At 33.7% G+C, this 17854-nt stretch overlaps 1 protein-coding gene across 1 annotated transcript in view; it reads left to right on the top strand.

The window, feature by feature from the left end:
- The window catches only part of FBN2 (fibrillin 2), a 257218-nt gene that overhangs the window by 157385 nt on the left and 81979 nt on the right, over positions 1–17854 (top strand). Inside the window, exons 13-19 of the mRNA XM_039848604.1 lie at positions 635–760; positions 1594–1716; positions 3363–3485; positions 9774–9926; positions 11897–11950; positions 13508–13633; positions 16176–16301. Of these exons, the coding sequence (XP_039704538.1) occupies positions 635–760; positions 1594–1716; positions 3363–3485; positions 9774–9926; positions 11897–11950; positions 13508–13633; positions 16176–16301 (831 nt within the window). The remainder of the gene's footprint in view (positions 1–634; positions 761–1593; positions 1717–3362; positions 3486–9773; positions 9927–11896; positions 11951–13507; positions 13634–16175; positions 16302–17854) is intronic.

Below are 17854 nucleotides of genomic sequence, written 5' to 3'. Positions count from 1 at the left end.
AAATATTAGTGGAACTTAATATTTAGTAAATCTACTGTTTTCTTTGACCCTCACACACAGTCCATCATCAACTTATGTCTAACTTTTTTTTTTTATTGCTACACTCACCACCATTGTCCATACTCTCTACCTCACTGCTCATTCATCTCAGAATTCTTTTAGCAGATGACTCTCTGCTTGTCTTCTTTTTCATTTCCTATTCATCCATAGGTAGTTGCTTGAACCACCTTACTCTAGAAGTTTTCATCATGCTGCTCTTAATCCAGATATTCCATAGTTACTTTATTCTTACTTTTTGCTCTGACTTTTAAGATCTTCTACCACTGTGTCAAAAACAGCTGCGCCCGTAATTCCAGTTGCACTACCTGCCCTCTGTGAGGTTCACTGCACACCCCATTTCATTTTTCTCTTTCCCTCTTCAGCTCCTATAAGTCAGGACTGTAAAATTGCTTACGCCTGCCTATCCAAGGGGAAAAAAGCTGGTGAGAGATGGAAATTTGGCTAAAGAAGCAACATGATCTTATACATTACATGTAAAAATAAACTAGATATTTAAAATTAAATTTATTATCTTACTCTTTTTGTCTATAATCATTGTAAAGGAATAATGCTTGGCTGTTCTTAATTTTTGCAGATATTGATGAGTGCATCCAGAATGGAGTTCTTTGTAAAAACGGTCGATGTGTTAACACAGATGGAAGTTTCCAGTGCATTTGCAATGCCGGCTTTGAATTAACTACAGATGGAAAAAACTGTGTTGGTATGGAAATTGCCTGCTTGCAAAAGATTTTTAAAGGATATACATTTTTATTTAGAACCATATATATGGTTTCCATGAAAGCTCACAAACACACATGTGAGAGTTCTTCAGGTGATTTAGGGAAAATAGCAATACATTTAACGTAAAACTATTAAAGTGAAAGGACAGATATTTTTGAAAATGTTGTAACAATAAATACTTTACTGCTTCTGGAAATTTCCTGTGTGGTATATGGTTAATTGTCAGTAGCCATTATTCTTTGCAATAAGTATAGTATTTACTGTATTTCACACGTTGGTGTTACAACACTGACAAGGTGGAAAAGGTTTCTTCCACTCCCAGTCTGAGGGAATATAAAAATGTCTGGCATATGTGATAATCACATCTCAAAATTTGTATTTCCGGTGACGTCTAGCCATGCAGCAGTTACCATTATACCACAGAGCAACACATATTCTACCCACCAATGAAAGTCCACATCATTTCACTTGCAGTGAAGTTGGTCATTGCTTTATTCTCCCTTACAAAAGAGACATTCCCCTGAAATCGTATTATCTTTTTTGGTAATCAAAATAAAATGCTACTCACGTGGTTTTAATAGCCACTAAAGCACAATTTTACATAGCTCTTTTCCTTTATGTCCCTTATACTAAAGACCCTTCACATTCTCCACACTATTTGCTCTCACTCAGTTGGTGTTCACATTAGGGGGCGGGGGGAAATAACCTATGAGCACATGGCTCATTTATGTACTGGAATTTGGTGATTGTGGAAGGACAGGAAACTAGTTCCCCCAAGACCAGTGGTCTAAGTCCCTCTCTCTCCTCCCGCAGATCATGATGAATGTACAACTACCAACATGTGTTTGAATGGGATGTGCATTAATGAAGATGGCAGCTTCAAGTGCATCTGCAAACCAGGATTTGTCTTGGCTCCAAATGGGCGTTACTGTACTGGTATGTGTGGCTTTGAGATAGGAAAGTAACTGTGATTGAAACCATCTCTTTTGTTTGAATGAATCATGCAAGAATTACTTCAGTTTCTTCATGTGGATTTCATATTATTCACATCTCTTACTAATTCAGTAAGGCAGGTGTCTAAAGCTTCCTAGAAAAACACACATCGTGGTCTAGGGCACATAATATCTTAACAAAAATAATATATAGGAAAAATTAAGGGAATGACAGATTTGTTCTAGCAAGTCTGAAAGAGACAATGTAGTAATAATTTTTCTCTACCCCTTGAGAGGAGGGAGAAAAAATCTTGAAAGGTTTTCATTTTTATGTGTTCTCAGAACTAGATTTTCCACTGTTGTTCATTGCTGGTTTGGTATTATATCTTTTCCATAAAGCTAATCTACAGATCATTTGTACCTATATCATTATCTGAAAATCTTCCACTAATTTAGTGAAGAAATAATTTAAGTATTCCTATCAATTGTTTCATTCATAGAGCCATTTGAAGGCCAACCTCTAGTTATAACTTTAATAAGCAAAAGTTATGCCTCTTGGAAATAAATAAGGCTATCTTATGTGTATACTCACAATTGGATTTCATAAGATGGAACAAATTTTGCAGTTCCTAGTCAAAACAAGTTCCCCACCCCGCCCCAGTTTTCTTTTTTTAGACAAAATTAACTCTGTGAATGCTTTCTGCCTTCAATTGCACAAATATATCTGGATACCAAATAAGATTTATAACTAATCCCTATAATTTCAGTGAAATTCCAAGGACATTAGAGAGAGAAAAGCAATACTGATTCTCGTGTTTCTGAATAAAAAAAATTACTTCTTGACTATTCAAGAAGGGAGTACAGGATTAAATAGAACTATTGTAGCTATGCTGATTGAACTCATGACTGGAATGTCATCTCAAGGTTAGCTGACTTGGATGTAACAGGATATGAGATTAGTGTTATATTCCAGTGTGGAGCATTACATTACAGTATATAACTTATTTCAGCATTTCTTAAGAAACTTAAAAACACATAGAAAGTGACTTAGATCTCATCAGTTTCTGCTTTCTTGAAATTATTTTTCATTAATTTATTTATTACAGATATAATCCATAAGTCTTGAAATGTTCGTGATTTGGAAACCTTGTGTCTTTGAAGGCTGTTTCATCATTTAGGGAAGCCATTTGATAAATTGAAGCAGATTGAAAATTAGAAGAGATAACACTGAACTATTTTATTATTATGAACTGATCAAATTAATATCAAAACAACATCCATCATAGTTAGAATTGTGTGTATGTGAATAAAAAGCAATTACAAAGTTCACCTTACTTTTAAGAATTTGTTTCACTTAACCAATTTGGATGAAATAGTACTTAATATTAAACAGGGTTGCCAAATAATGAAAAATGAGTTTGTAAGGCTCTTTTTTTCCTAATGTGTAAAGTAAGGCAACCTTCACTTAGTATTTCTGAAAATGAGTTTCAAAGAGTTGCATTTACAGATAAGATTTGTTTTCACATCTATGTATCTTCCATAAATTATAAAATTAAAAATAGAAGGACGAAAGTCTAGAGTAGTGGCAATAGGTAAAAATAAAGTTAAATTTACCCAGTTTGAGCCTGGCTTGTGTTCCCCTCTGGACAGATGTTGATGAGTGCCAGACCCCAGGAATCTGCATGAATGGGCATTGTATCAACAATGAAGGGTCCTTCCGCTGTGACTGCCCCCCAGGCCTGGCTGTGGGTGTGGACGGACGTGTGTGTGTTGGTAAGTGAAACATTCTATAATGGCCCCAGTGTCCAAATGATTTTTGAAAAAGGGACAGAGATAGATCCATGCAATGGAATAATATTCAACAATAGAAAGAAGTGAAGTGTTGATAAAAGCAAGGATGAACCTTGAAAACATTATGCTGAGTGATAGAAGCCAGTTACAAAAGACCACATAGTATGTGATTCTGTTCATGAGAGATGTCTATAATAGCCAAATCTACAGAGACAGAGCAGATTAGTGGTTGCTTAGAGCAGAGAGAGTAGGGATGGCAGTAGAAGGGGGTGATAGATAAAGGTTATTTTTTAGGCAATGAATTGTTCTAAAATCAGCTGTAGTGATGGTTGTAAATATCTGTGAATATCTAAGAACTGTTGAATTGTACACTTTTATTTTTATTTTTAAATAACTATTTTTCAATTACAGTTGACATACAATATTATATTAGGTTCACGTGCGCAATATAGTGGTTATTTATATAATTTACAAAGTGGTCACCCTGATAAATCTAGTACCCATCTGACACCATACATAGTTATTACAATATTATTGACTCTATTCCCTCTGCTGTACTTTACATCCTCATGACTATATTGTAACTACCAAGTTGCACTTCTTAATCCGTTCCCTTTTTTTCACCATCCCCACTCCCAGCCTGCTCCCATCTGGCAACCATCAAAATGTTCTCTGTATCTATGAGTTTGTTTCTGTTCTGTTTGTTCATTTATTTTATTTTTTAGATTGCACATATGAGTGAAATCATATGGTATTTGTCTTTGTCCGACTTACTTCACTCAGCTTAATACTCTCTAGGTCCATCCATGTTGTCGCAGATGGTAAGAGTTCATTCTTTGTTAATGGCCAAGTAATAATTTCATTGTATATATTACCATATCTTCTTTATCCAGTTGTCTGTTGATGGGCACATCGGTTGCTTCCATATCTTGGCTATCGTAAATAATGCTGCAATGAACATAGGGGTGCATATATCTTTATAAATTACTGTATTTATTTGGATAAATACCCAGAAGTGGAATTACTTGTTTCTTCTTTGTCTCTCACTATATAGCCTTTGTTTTAAAGTCTGTTTTGCCTGGTGTAAGTATTGCTACCCTAGATTTTTGTTGGTTTGTTTCCATTTTCATGAAATATCTTTTTCTGTCCCTTTACTTTTAGTCAGTGAGTGCCTTTCGATCTGAAGTGAGTCTTTTGTAGGCAGTATGTAAGGATTTTGTTTTCTTATCCACTCAGTCACCCTCTATCTTTTGATTAGAGCATTTAATCCATTTACCTTTAAAGTAATTGTTGATAGATATATAGTTATCACCATTTTATTATTCATATTTTTTATCTTTTTTTTCTCCTTAAAGTAGTCCCTTTAACATTTCTTGTAATACTGGTTTGGTGGTGATGAACTTCTTTTGTTTTTCTTGTCTGGGAGAATTGTACACTTTTAAATAGGTGATTTCTATGGTATGCGAATCATATCTCGATAAAGCAGTTCTTAAAAAATGGACAGAGAGCCCAGCTAGCTCCCTTCAAAAGGCCGTGGGGAGAGACAAGTCAAAAATGTTGGAGAAGAAAAAAAAAAGTCCTTAAACCAGCATTCTCGATAATGTTAAATGACTGAGTTTCACAATACAGTAGATTTAGATTTTGTAATTAATAGCAAATAAGACAGCAAACAGGAATTATGGTTATGTATTTAAGCATACTCTTGTTTTTACCCAAACAAAATTTAAAACTTACATTTAACTTATATATTGGAACTTGGACTTATATCAAAAACTAGAAAGGTTTTCATCTAGTTATTCTCGATCTCTGTGCAGCTAACTATAGAAACAAGAGAAGAACATGAGAGAAAATTGTATTTTATTCTAAGCCATTCAAAATTCCTCTTGGATACTTTTGTCATATGGATTCCATGAAAATTAACCAGTTACTAGTCACCCGCTTTAAAGAAACAGGCAAAACAAAAATGTCATTGGCATTTCTGAACCCAACCACTATGTTCTAATGATAACAATAGCAGAGTGAGTTAGTTTTAAAAATATACTTAATGTATTTTTATCTCTAAAGTACATTCGTGAGATGTTTAGGGTGCATTGGCCATTGTGCACCCTCTATTTTTCAAGTTTTTCACTAAAAAGCCAATATACTTATTGGTTTAAATGTATATTTGAAAGAAATGAAATTCTTTCTAAGGTATAGTTGATAATACTTTACTTTTACCTGAGAGAATCAAAACATTTGGATCTTGAAGCAGGAAAAAAAGGAAAAGCACAGCAGATGGAAATAATCTGTCCACTTAAGTTCATCCATTCTATCCAATCTAGGATTTATTTCAGCTTACATGATTGTCAGCACTTTGTTCAGGATATTTCAAATATAGCAACTAGAAGAATGTAGCTCCTTCCTGCTTAGCAAGCTAAAATATCTTTAGTTGCTGTAATACACTTAGTTGCTTTTTTCCTTTACCTAAATGATTCTGTTGAAATCTACGGTATGTACAAAACCAGATTTGGAGGAAAAATTAGTTTTATTTTAAGTAATCATCATATGGGTAGTTGTTAGGAATGCAGTATTCAAACACAAAAATTCATTCTCTTCTTCACATACAGAAAAGGCATCAGAAATTTTTGGGAAAGCCCTCTCCACTGTTTTCTGATTGTGGTCACTTAAACTTTTTAATGCAAACACCATTTGTTATGTGCAAAAAAAAAAATATTACTGTTCCCATATCCTGCTAGGTATGCTTTCCTCGTGTCTTCTGCCTTTGGTGATGCTTTTGAGATCCACTGATGGTTGAAGTAGAAACAAATCAGTATGATGAATTATTATTAGAGTTAGCACTTTAATGTTAGATTTCTTTTTCTTTTATTTGTTCGTTTGTTTGTTTTTATTTCCCTGGATACTGAGATGTGGGTTTTTATTTCCAGAAATTTAAACTACTACTGTAACTAGTATGTTGAAGAAGTATGACTCACAGGCAGGGTATAAACAAAAGGCAACCCTATTTTAGTCTCTCCCACCCTTTTAAAATTTATCTTTAAATTTATTTAATGGGAGCAGTTGATCCAATACGTAAGGAAGAAAACTCAGGTCACCCCATAACTTTACTACTTTTAGGTAACCAAAGAATTATATGACAACTTTATGTAATGAAAATAATCTGATTTAGAAATTAGAATCTCTAATGCCATATAATAATTAATATTCCGAACTTGATTTTTACTTACAACTTTCCTTCCAAGCTCAGGCCTTCATGAGCAAGAAGTTTTCTGACCCCACCGCGGTCAATGTGCAGGAGAGAGGAGAAGGCAGAAGCACTGATACTGTCCTAGAATGGCCTCAAGATTTCTGGGCTTCGCAGATGTTTAAAGCCAAGTTTTTCCTTGTGGGTGACTTCATGGGTCTTACAGAAACATTCAGTTGCCCTTTCTGAGATGCAGACACTGTATTTCTCTCCTGGTGGCCGTTCTTCACCCAACATTTGATCTTTTAACAGTCCACTTCAGATAGGCTGTCCTGATGGTGTCTCATCATCCCTCCACATGGTCATTTTAGAACCTCTCTTAATTTGGCCCGTGTCTAATGCATAGGACGTGCCCATTTTTTGCCACCTCCCAACTTTGCTCCTGTCATAGGAATAGCAGCCACTCACCTTTGCCTGGTAAGCGTCCCAGGCAGAAGTGGGTACAAAGCTCTTCAAAGGCTTCAGAGGTGAGGAGAGAAGCACCTCCAACTTATAACCTACCTCTTGCTTGAAAAATAAAAAATATTTTTTGAACAATTTCTCTTTATTGCCACTCTCTTAAACTATTTATATCCTTGATATTGGGAAGGGTTTAAGGACTAGGTAACTAATTTTCCATATCTACTCCCCTAGGATGGAGTCTCCAAATTCACTTTGTTATTTGATACTTAGCACCGTGGGATTTCAGCTAAAAATTTGTTTACATCCTGTTAGATTAGTTTAAGAATATGTCAGCATCTTTATGAACACTGTTCGACATATTTGTCAGCTAAAAGGTTAATTTTCTTTTTTTATTCTAGTTCTGCTACTTGTTAGCTGTGTGGCCTTTGGCATGATATAGTACCTGTCTGTGCCTCCTTTTCTCATCAGTTGTTTTGAGGGTTAAGTAAGTTAATATGAGATATATCTGTGTAAAGCTTTGAATAATGTCAGACACAGAGTCAATGCCCAGTAAGTTAGCTTACAGTTATTGTTTCATTAAATTAGAACAATGGTATAACGTCTAATGCATAGTCTTGGAGTTGCTGCTTTAAGCAATACAGTTGATACGAAAGAAAAGAATAAACTAAAATTAGCATTTTGCATCCATACGTACTTTACCAATGGTGTATAGACTATGATAAGTACCTGAGAAAATCTCTTAAAAACTCCAGTTTTTAAGAAAGAAAAGGCATGGAGACATTTGATAACATATGGAAAAGATACAGCTTAGCATGTAGGTTCAGTACCCTGCCAAAGCATTCATGTGGTCACGTTCCAAGTGTGCTACTGGTAAAGGCACCTCTTATCCTGTCCACCGGTGAACTGTGGCTTAGTTACATTTGAAGAGTATATGAACTAGGGTTTCAGTCTGGGGAAAGGGTCGATTATTCTCATTAAAGAAAGAAGAGAGAAATATGGTTGCCACCATTTTTTGAGCATTTTCCTTGTATCCTAAGCACTGTGCTTAATGCTTAACAAACATATTCTACTTATCATATAAACCCTTCTTATATCATAGTTGTGAAAAATGGTAATTTAAGTAAGGTCATCCTGCAGGGATCAGAGCCCAGGACAACTCATGTCCCTAAAACCCACACATAAGTCATGGACCTTTTGATGTTGTTAACCTATAACACGAATCAGTATGCGACCTGTCACACTCAAGTGAGTACCATAGGCTTGTTGTAGACTTGCTTCTAAAAGTTGCGTGTGGCTTATGTTATTGACATGAAAGCAGAAATAACTTTGACCATTCTGTGATGCCTTCTGACATAATGGGTAACATCTGAAGAACTCAAAAAAATCATGTTGAAAATCATGAACTGTGTTGTGTTTCTGCAAATTTGTCTTTGTATCAAGTCCTATATTGTATATAACTCAGAGTTAACTGTCAAACTCAAGCAAGAGCAGAAAGGGGCAACACATCCCCTGCATGGGGTTGGTGTAGTAAATCTCACAACCTTGTTCCATTTGGGCATACAGACATCTCATTGCTTTAATGCAGCCATAAATCTCATTGTTTTACTGAGAAGCACTGCCTGATCATGAGAAGTCATTGGGTGACTCACTTTGCATAACAAGCAGAGAAAATTATTTCCAAAAAATTGTGATTAATTATAGATATTTATAATAACAGTTAGCTGTGATGGAATTACCATGTCATTGTACTGCTTACAAGCTGTACTGCTTCTCTGAGCTTTATGATGATCTGAGTTTTTTTTATGGTTTATCGTTTACTGTCTCATAAAGTTGTAGCATATTTTATGAGAATTTAGAGTGAGAAAACTAAGCAGGATATTCTTCTTTGAGATGTAACATAACACAGTAGAAAGAGGAAGGGCTTTGGCAGTCACACAGATCTGAGCCAGCTCAGGCAGTGGATTGTCTAGGATTTGGAGTAGTTGTATAATCCCTCTGAACCTCATCTTCCTCATCTGTGATGTGTGGATAATGATCACTGTCCTATGGAGTTGACCTGAATGCTCAATGAGATGATGTCTGTAAAGCAAAATTAGCATGATGCCAAGGACACATAGTGGTAGCTATTATTTGTAAAAACTGGATTTGTTGAGAGTCTGAGATTAAAACATAGTCACAGCAGTAAATGGAGGTCGCAAAGGATTTTTGTGTCATCTCAAGGTACTTCACTGTAATTCATCGTTCATGAGAACTTCTAAAATAGAAGTGATAATAAGTGTCATTTTGAGTAGAGCATAGCTAGTGATTAGAGCTCAAAGTGTTGTTTATAACTGTGGGAGTGTACCTGGTTCAACAAAAGGCCTGTGAGGGTAAGTGGGATAATGGCTGTTTTTGTAGGATATAAAACTTCTTAAAGAACAAGAAAATGAGTTGTTAGTATGGATTCATCCTTCCCCTCACTCAGCAAACATTCGTTGGTTTTCTAACACTGTTAGATGCTAAAGATACAAAGAAAAAGAAAAGAGGCAGATGGCCTCTAGAAGCTTCCAATCTTAGGTTGAAAGAAGCCTTCAGTTTTGATCTCTGTCTCTGTCACAACTTCAAAATTGTTCTTCTGTATCCTTTAGATACTCACATGCGCAGTACATGCTATGGTGGAATCAAGAAGGGAGTGTGTGTCCGTCCTTTCCCGGGTGCAGTGACCAAGTCTGAATGCTGCTGTGCCAACCCAGACTATGGTTTTGGAGAGCCCTGCCAGCCATGTCCTGCTAAAAATTCAGGTAGTCACATTGGCCAGTTTCACACCTGATAAAGAATCTAGAAATGTAACATTAGATATTTGGCCAAAGAGTACAATGACTCTGAAGTATTTTGTCATTATTTTTTATTAAACAAAAGAAATCCAAACCTGCGTTGGTGTGTGAGACATATAATGAGATTTAGTTTGTATTTACCTATGATCTCTAGACAAAGAGAATAAATGGAGAATAGAAAAATTTATTTGCTGATTCAATTATGATCAAACAGATTTCTTACATGAATATATTAGTTTCAGTGCCCTTGATCTATGACATTATTGTGAAGACAAATAGCATAAAATTTATTTATAGCTTTCGAGATTATAATAAATTCACGAGAACTTGATTTTATTTATTTTTATCTTAACAGAATGGTCTTAGGCCACAGTCTTGTTTGCTATTCCAGACTCTAGGTTGATAAGGTTAACTCTGTTTATTCATACTTTTACTAGACCTGTATTGAATATATAAACTTGTATTGAGTGTATGTAGGTATAATACAGATTTTATAAACAAAATCTCTTTTTCCTTAAAGTAGGGTATAGTTGAGAATATAGGTAGGTGAACATTACAATTTAGTATGATTAGCCCCTTTATAGGCACATAAAAAAAGAACTGGAAGAGCATACAGGAGAAAATAGTTGCCTTGGGAATCTGGGAAGGACTTCACAGAGAGGGGCGCGTTTAGTTTGGTCTTGAAATAAGTAAGAACTTCCCATGTGGAAGATGGAAGGAAAGCATTCCAGCAAAAGAAATGGCTAATTTCGTTCCATTAAAAATTCTAAACGGGTTGTTGAAACCTTGGTAAAATGATGAAAGTTCATCTAGAAGAATTACTGAATATGACACTTTAAAAAAAAGAGTCAATGAAGGAAATCTTATCTTAAAATATATTAAATTGAATTATGCATATTATGAAAGAGGTACAAAAATTGATAACGAGACTAGATTTAAAAGGTCAGTGAACTAAGTAAATTAATCTAAAAGCAGATGGGAATAGAAATAAATGATCTTGAAAAAAATGAGAACTTCCCACATGGAAGGTGGAAGGAAAGCATTCCAGCAGGAAATGGCTTGTCATTACATTAAAAATCCTAAATGGATTGTTCAGACTTTCGCAAAACAACAAGAGTTCATCTAGAAATAAATAGGATAAAGATAGCATTTACATCTGTGAGGAAAAATTGAACTAAGTAATGAATATTATTGATAAATATCAGAAAAATATAAAGTGAGCTCCAAACAAACCTTATAAAAATAATTTTCTTGCAGAATACACAAAATTTTGGTTATTTTGTGATGATAAAGGACTTTCAAAGCAAACATTAACAACTAAAACACACATATAAATTGGAAAACCATTTTCTTAATGTGTAACAAATTTACATTGATAAGAGAAGTTGAAATTTTTATAGAAAAAAATACACTGTACACAAACAAGATTTTACAAAGGAGAAATGCAAATAGTAGATTACCAGATGAAAAGATACTCAATCTTCTAAAATTAAAAGAAAATTAAAGTAAGATGTCATCTGTTCTTATTACATTAGTAAAGTATGATTTGTTCCTTTGTTGGGGAGAATGTACAAAAATGGATACTCTCATATACTTATGGTAGAAGGGTAACCTGGAACATTTAGGGAGCAGAAGACTATTTTTGGAATTCTTAAAGTAATTATGTGCTAGAAAATGTTCTTTTTATTTTGAAAATTAATGTAGTTCTTATTAATGATAGTTTTGGAGTTGTGTAAGTGACTGGTTCTTTTTATTTTGAAAATTAATGTAGTTCTTATTAATGATAGTTTTGGAGTTGTGTAAGTGACTGGTTCTTTTTATTTTGAAAATTAATGTAGTTCTTATTAATGATAGTTTTGGAGTTGGGTAAGTGACTGGTTGTGTAAAACAGATACAGTTTAGAGTTTTTAATTTCTTTATTTGTTTTCATCATATAGCTGAATTCCATGGTCTGTGTAGTAGTGGAGTAGGTATCACGGTGGATGGAAGAGGTAATTCTATTCTATTCTACATCTTATAAAATTATATAATTGTATAGCTTTTTAATTCTGTTGTAACATGAATATGATTATATTTAATAATAAAAATATAGCAATTTAAAATAACAAGATAAACTATCTCTTAGAACAATGCTTATAAGGTAGATGATTATAAAGTAGTATGCAGATGCACCTTTAACATAGTGGATAAATATGCGTCTGTTAAATATGCATTGTTAAAAATGTCAATAATAAACTACACTCATGATTTTATGGATGCCATTGCTTAAGAAGAGAATAGAGTTGATATTTAGGTTAGAAAAAAGTCAGTCGATTTAAAGAAAAAATAAATAAATAATGGTGCTGACATGGTTAAAAAAATCTTTCAGAGGTATTTGATAAGGATCAAGTTTGGGATATACTGCCCCAAAAATAAATTGTTAGGAACATTTATGGCTAGGAATACTAAATTGTTTTCATCCAGTGGTAGAAATGAAATTGATTAAAGTTTTATTTTACATTTAGTAATATGATTAATAAAATTCCAAAATGGAACCTTAAATATTGAGTATATATGTGTTCATAATTTTAATGTTACTTTATATGTTAATATAAAGAAAATAAAACTGTAGGATACTGTTAATCTTCACTTTGCATATATATTCTACTTTCATGTTCGAAAAGACTTTAGACAAATTATAGATTAGTTGACAGTAATGTTGCATCTTTGCAATGAATATTGGAAACCCAAGTAAAGAAAATTTTACAAGATGTGTCTCCCAAAAACAAAATGACAGGCTGACATTTCTGGAGTATTTAAGGTCTTCTAAATTATAGAAAATGATAATTAGCATCAAAATTTGAGCATTGTGACCAAAATTTGATTTTATGCCTATTCTGTATTTCATTACCTCTCAATATGGCCTCCCAAGCAGAGCCAGCTACCTATTGAAACTGGTTGCTCACACAAGCACATCATTCCTCAAGTCCCCCTGCACATGGGTGACAGGGAGTCATGTTCATGGCTTATTGTAAAAAATCATGTTCTCAGGCATCCACATTTAAACTGTCCTCTCCATTAATTTCATCTTATCAACAGAAACATTTATTAAGTATCATATTACTTAGTTGAAGATAAAATATGATAATAAAATAGAAATATTCTGTGCCTTTTGGGACCATAAAATTATTTGACTACCCTAGTAAATCTTTGTCTTTTAATCTGATGGTTATAATACCTATCAAGATGAATTTTCCTTTAGATTTTGAGCCAACAGCCTATAAATTTCTTTATTAATTTTATCACAAATACAGGCACATTATGTAGTTTAATTCTTTGAATATCTGCCAGTTACCTTCATTTTTTATTTGATCTACCACTGGAGTGTCCTACATCTCTCAGTTTTATTCTTAGTCATTATTTTTGTTTCCTTTCCCTTTCTGAAAGGTAGGCAAATTGTGGGTTTACAGAGTCAAACACTTCATATGTTGAATGATCTTCATTAGACCTGCATGTATCAACAAACAATAAAATGTCTGTGAGCATTAAACTCTCAACATTTGATGCAGATATCAATGAATGTGCATTGGATCCCGATATATGTGCCAATGGAATTTGTGAAAACTTACGTGGTAGTTACCGTTGCAATTGCAACAGTGGCTATGAACCAGATGCCTCCGGAAGAAACTGTATTGGTAAGTTATTTCATATATATATATATATATATACATATATATATATATATATATATGTATATATATATATATATATATATAGGAGCCTTCCACATAATTTAATCCCATGAATTATAGGAGAAATCAAAATATAAATAGATGACTAAAACTAGAGATCTTACAGTTTTTCTTGTTTCCTTCTTAGTACACAAAGATACAAAAATTTTGGAATCAGGCAAATTCTGTTACATAGTTCCAAGCTTCTTAGTGGCACAACTTAGTATTTAAAATTTTCTTTTATGAAATGGGCACATACTAAATTATTAGCTTGGTATTTTTCTGCATGTATCTTAATTCTATAATTTTTCACTGAGAAACAGACTTCAAAAATTAATAGGACAGTATGAGTAATAGTAAGTTAAGAAAATAAAGTACTACAGGTTGACAAAACTTTGACTTAGAAAGAAACAACCAGTTGCTACAACGTATCTCAACATGATAATTGAGATGGGTAATTTATAAGCGAATGATTGAAAATACTCAAGTATGTAGTTCATATATTCAAGAATTTGTGAAGAATCTATATTTTCCCATAGAACATTTGAGTCCATCTTTATAAAACAGATGTTATTCGATCCATCGTAATACTTAATAATTTTTACATCTAATCACTGCAATTTTCACATTTATACCACATTCAAGTCTTGATTATGATTAGAAAGAAATACATTTTTCTGTACTTGTGGTGCTGGTTTTTATTATTGAATATGTTCATTTGATCTTAAGTTGAAGAAATATATACAGATGGATATATAAAACTATATTAAATATCATGTATTAATAATAGTTTTTGATACCTACAGAGAAGGGTACCAGCCAGAGATTATTGAACATTTACAAAGTATGCGAACCATCTAACTTTTATTCACCAAAAGCAAAGTTGCTTCCAGCATAGCTTCCGAGTACAGTTAAGTACGTGAACACGCTATTGAAAATAGGGAGATTCAGTGACCATTCACACACTGAACACAGTTCATGGCACTGCTTAATTCTTTTCATTAGGTATATGCATAATTTTGATAAAAATTAAACCTAGGTTTTAAAAATAAAAATGAAGCCAAATTTAAGTTTCAGTTTGTTAGAGCTGCTGTAACAAAGTACCAAAAATTGGGTTGCCTAAAACAACAAAAATTTATTGTCTCTTAGTTTGAGAAACCAAAAGTCCAAAGTCAAGGTGTCCACAGAGCCATGCTCTCTCTCATGGCTCTAGGGGAGAATCCTTCCTTTTCTCTTCTGGCTTCTGGTGTTTGCCAGAACTCCTTGGCATTCCTGGGCTTGTAGATGCATCACTCTGGTCACATATTCCTCTTTCCTGTGTGTCTTCACATCATCTTCCTTCTGTGTGTATCTCTATGTCTGAATCTCTTCTTTTTATATGGACACCTGTCTTATTGGCTTGCAACCTCCCTAATGACCTCATGTTAAGTAGATTACCTCTACAACAATCCTGTTACCAAAAAAGGTCACATTCTGAGGTATTTGGATGGTAGGACTTCAACATATCTTTTTTTTGAAGGACACATTTCAACCCATAGCATGGACTAATGGGTAAATAAATTGTGATACAGCCACTTGATAAAACATGCAATCATAGGGAAAATTATGGTTATGCTTAAAATGTAATGCTGATTTTTAAAAATTAAGATTCAAAATTGGAGCAGAAATATTATATCCAAAGGAAAAATGAGCAGCTAAAACACAAAAAAATTAATATTATGAGTAGTGATAGAACTATAGGAAATGTTTTTTAATCTCTGTTTTCCATATTTTTACAATATTAGTATATTGTTTGGTTGGGGACAATTGTTATTTGCAAGACTAAAAATATAACTTTAAGTGAAAGGAACTCTCCACCGCAAACCGCAATTTTTGTTTCTTTCTGTCATTAATGACACTTGAAAAAATGAGAGTGTGGGTATGAAGACAAAACTCAATGTGAGCTTCTAAACTTGAGCTTTTACTAATTTTGAAGTTGTTCTAGACTACCAAAGGAATATATAAAATACATCATTAATTTCCCATTAATAATTGTGTCTGAGGTAAAAACATAGTGAGAAAAGATTAGTAAATACCTTTTGTTCAACTGCCACTTAATGCATTCTTCATTAGAATTTTAATCAGGAAAAAGTTTTTTAAATGTTATTTCTATTATATAAGCAATCATATTAGGCAGATGAGTTTAATTTTCTAATATATTTCATCAGTGTTTTAAAAATATATTTAATACACTACCACTACAGGACAATAAGTAAATGAAGAACAAAGTAGTCGTATGCCTTTTCCAAACTACAGCATACCTACCTCCCAGGGATTTCAAAACACCAGCATAAAATGGTTTCATTTGAATAAAACCGAACATATTTGCTTGGGATTAAAGAATGTGCTGTGGCTACAAAGAGACTATGTCAAAGAGAGGGATGAGAAAGAAAAATAAAATTTCATTGGTTACTTTGCTCTATGTCTCAATATGCGTATCTCCTTGTCTTCTAATGGATACTCCCAGACATCGATGAGTGCTTGGTGAACAGGCTGCTCTGTGACAATGGCCTGTGCCGAAACACACCTGGAAGTTACAGTTGTACGTGCCCACCTGGGTATGTGTTCAGGACTGAAACAGAGACGTGTGAAGGTAAGAACTGTCTTCCTTGTCTTAGATGTGAATACGTAAGCACCTAGATTCGCATAAACATCAGATAAATTGATGAAGCAATGTAGTAAAAAGAGTGTTGTTTAAATATTTTTTTAGCTTTATAATCTCTTTCAGCTAACCTGCCAGTTTTAGAAATAGCGTGCGCCTAACCCAGTTTACAAATACCGTCAGTTTTGTTCCATTCGGATAAAATATCAACAAACATTTGGAACAAACATTTTGACATTTAAAAACAAAAGTGAAAAAAGAGCGAAAGGAGCCAGTTTGTTTTACTTGCTGAAATAAAATGTCAGATTTCCGTTTACTTTGTTTTCCCTTTTTAAAAACCACTAGGACACATTAGCCTAGGGGAACCTGAATTATAATGGCAAATTCTGTTCTTATGCATTTTATTTGTGAAGTAATTGATATAACCTCAGAGGATGATCCAGAATATTTGGGGCCTGACTAAAATTTGCCACCTTAATAAATTTATATTCTAAGAAAATCGTCTTTTTCATTTGAAAATTTAAAAGTTATTGTTTGATCTTGTAGATCATAAATCAGTTTTAAAAGCTGCTTCTTTTTTTAAAACCACATTTTTGTGCAGTGGAAGTTACATGAATGAGTTAAATGGTTAGAGAAGGCCTCATTTTTAGTGAGATACCAGCTAAGCAATGAGTGCATTTAATTATGTTTTGGTTTCTTGATCAAAGCACTGTGTACTTCAGAATATTCTGTTGTATGACTCCTCGTCATTGTTCCTTTTTAGGTCTAACTGGGCTTGCAGAAGTGTCCCATGACATTATCAAATGCAATAACTACTTCCGAATAGTAACTTTAAAAAGAGATTTTGAATAGCCCTTTTCTCATCTGCTGAAGTATTTGTTTCTTAGTCACTCCACAGCCAAGAAAACTGCAATAGTAATATTATGCAAAAAGATGTTAACATTCTCTCTTCATCTTATTGTTTAACTTCAAAGCATTCTTGTGAACAGTAACAAGTTAGGACTGGAACAAGATGCCAGAACACAAATGATTCAGCTGAAGTCAATGAAATGCAATTACAAACTGCACTTCTAAGTTTGGATTGAATTGGAGGGACCACTGGAAAACAGTAATTAGCCTAAAGAAAGAAAGAAAAAGAAAACATCAGCACAAAATGCAGTTTTTGTAATTTTAATTCTGATAACTGTTTCCCTTCCTGTCTACCGCATTTTACAGGAGCTCCCCAAAGAAGAGGTTCATTCCATTCCCAGTTAAAGTACTTGAAGGTTCATCTTCATCTCTAAACAGGGGGTTCATCTGAGCTCTCTGAGAGTTTTGAATATTCTTCTGTAAGATATAGAAACTCTCTTTTCAAACTAGCTCAGGCCTCTCAAATGTATTCACCTAGAAGCTTCATTTTCTAGCACCCACTCCCACCCAGCCCAACACCTATTATCCTGCAGAATTGCTCTGAGAAACATACTCTGTAGAAAAGTATTGTACCCATATTTCCTCCATGAGTATTTTGGTGGGTGGAAGAGATTTCAAGAGTTTATTAATAATTT

The sequence above is a fragment of the Pteropus medius genome, unplaced genomic scaffold (genome assembly GCF_902729225.1).
Source record: "Pteropus medius unplaced genomic scaffold, Ma_sr-lr_union100, whole genome shotgun sequence".
NCBI classification, from domain to species: Eukaryota; Metazoa; Chordata; class Mammalia; order Chiroptera; family Pteropodidae; genus Pteropus; species Pteropus medius.
The sequence above is the reverse complement of the archived record's forward strand: the minus strand, read 5'-3'. Positions and strand labels throughout refer to the sequence as shown.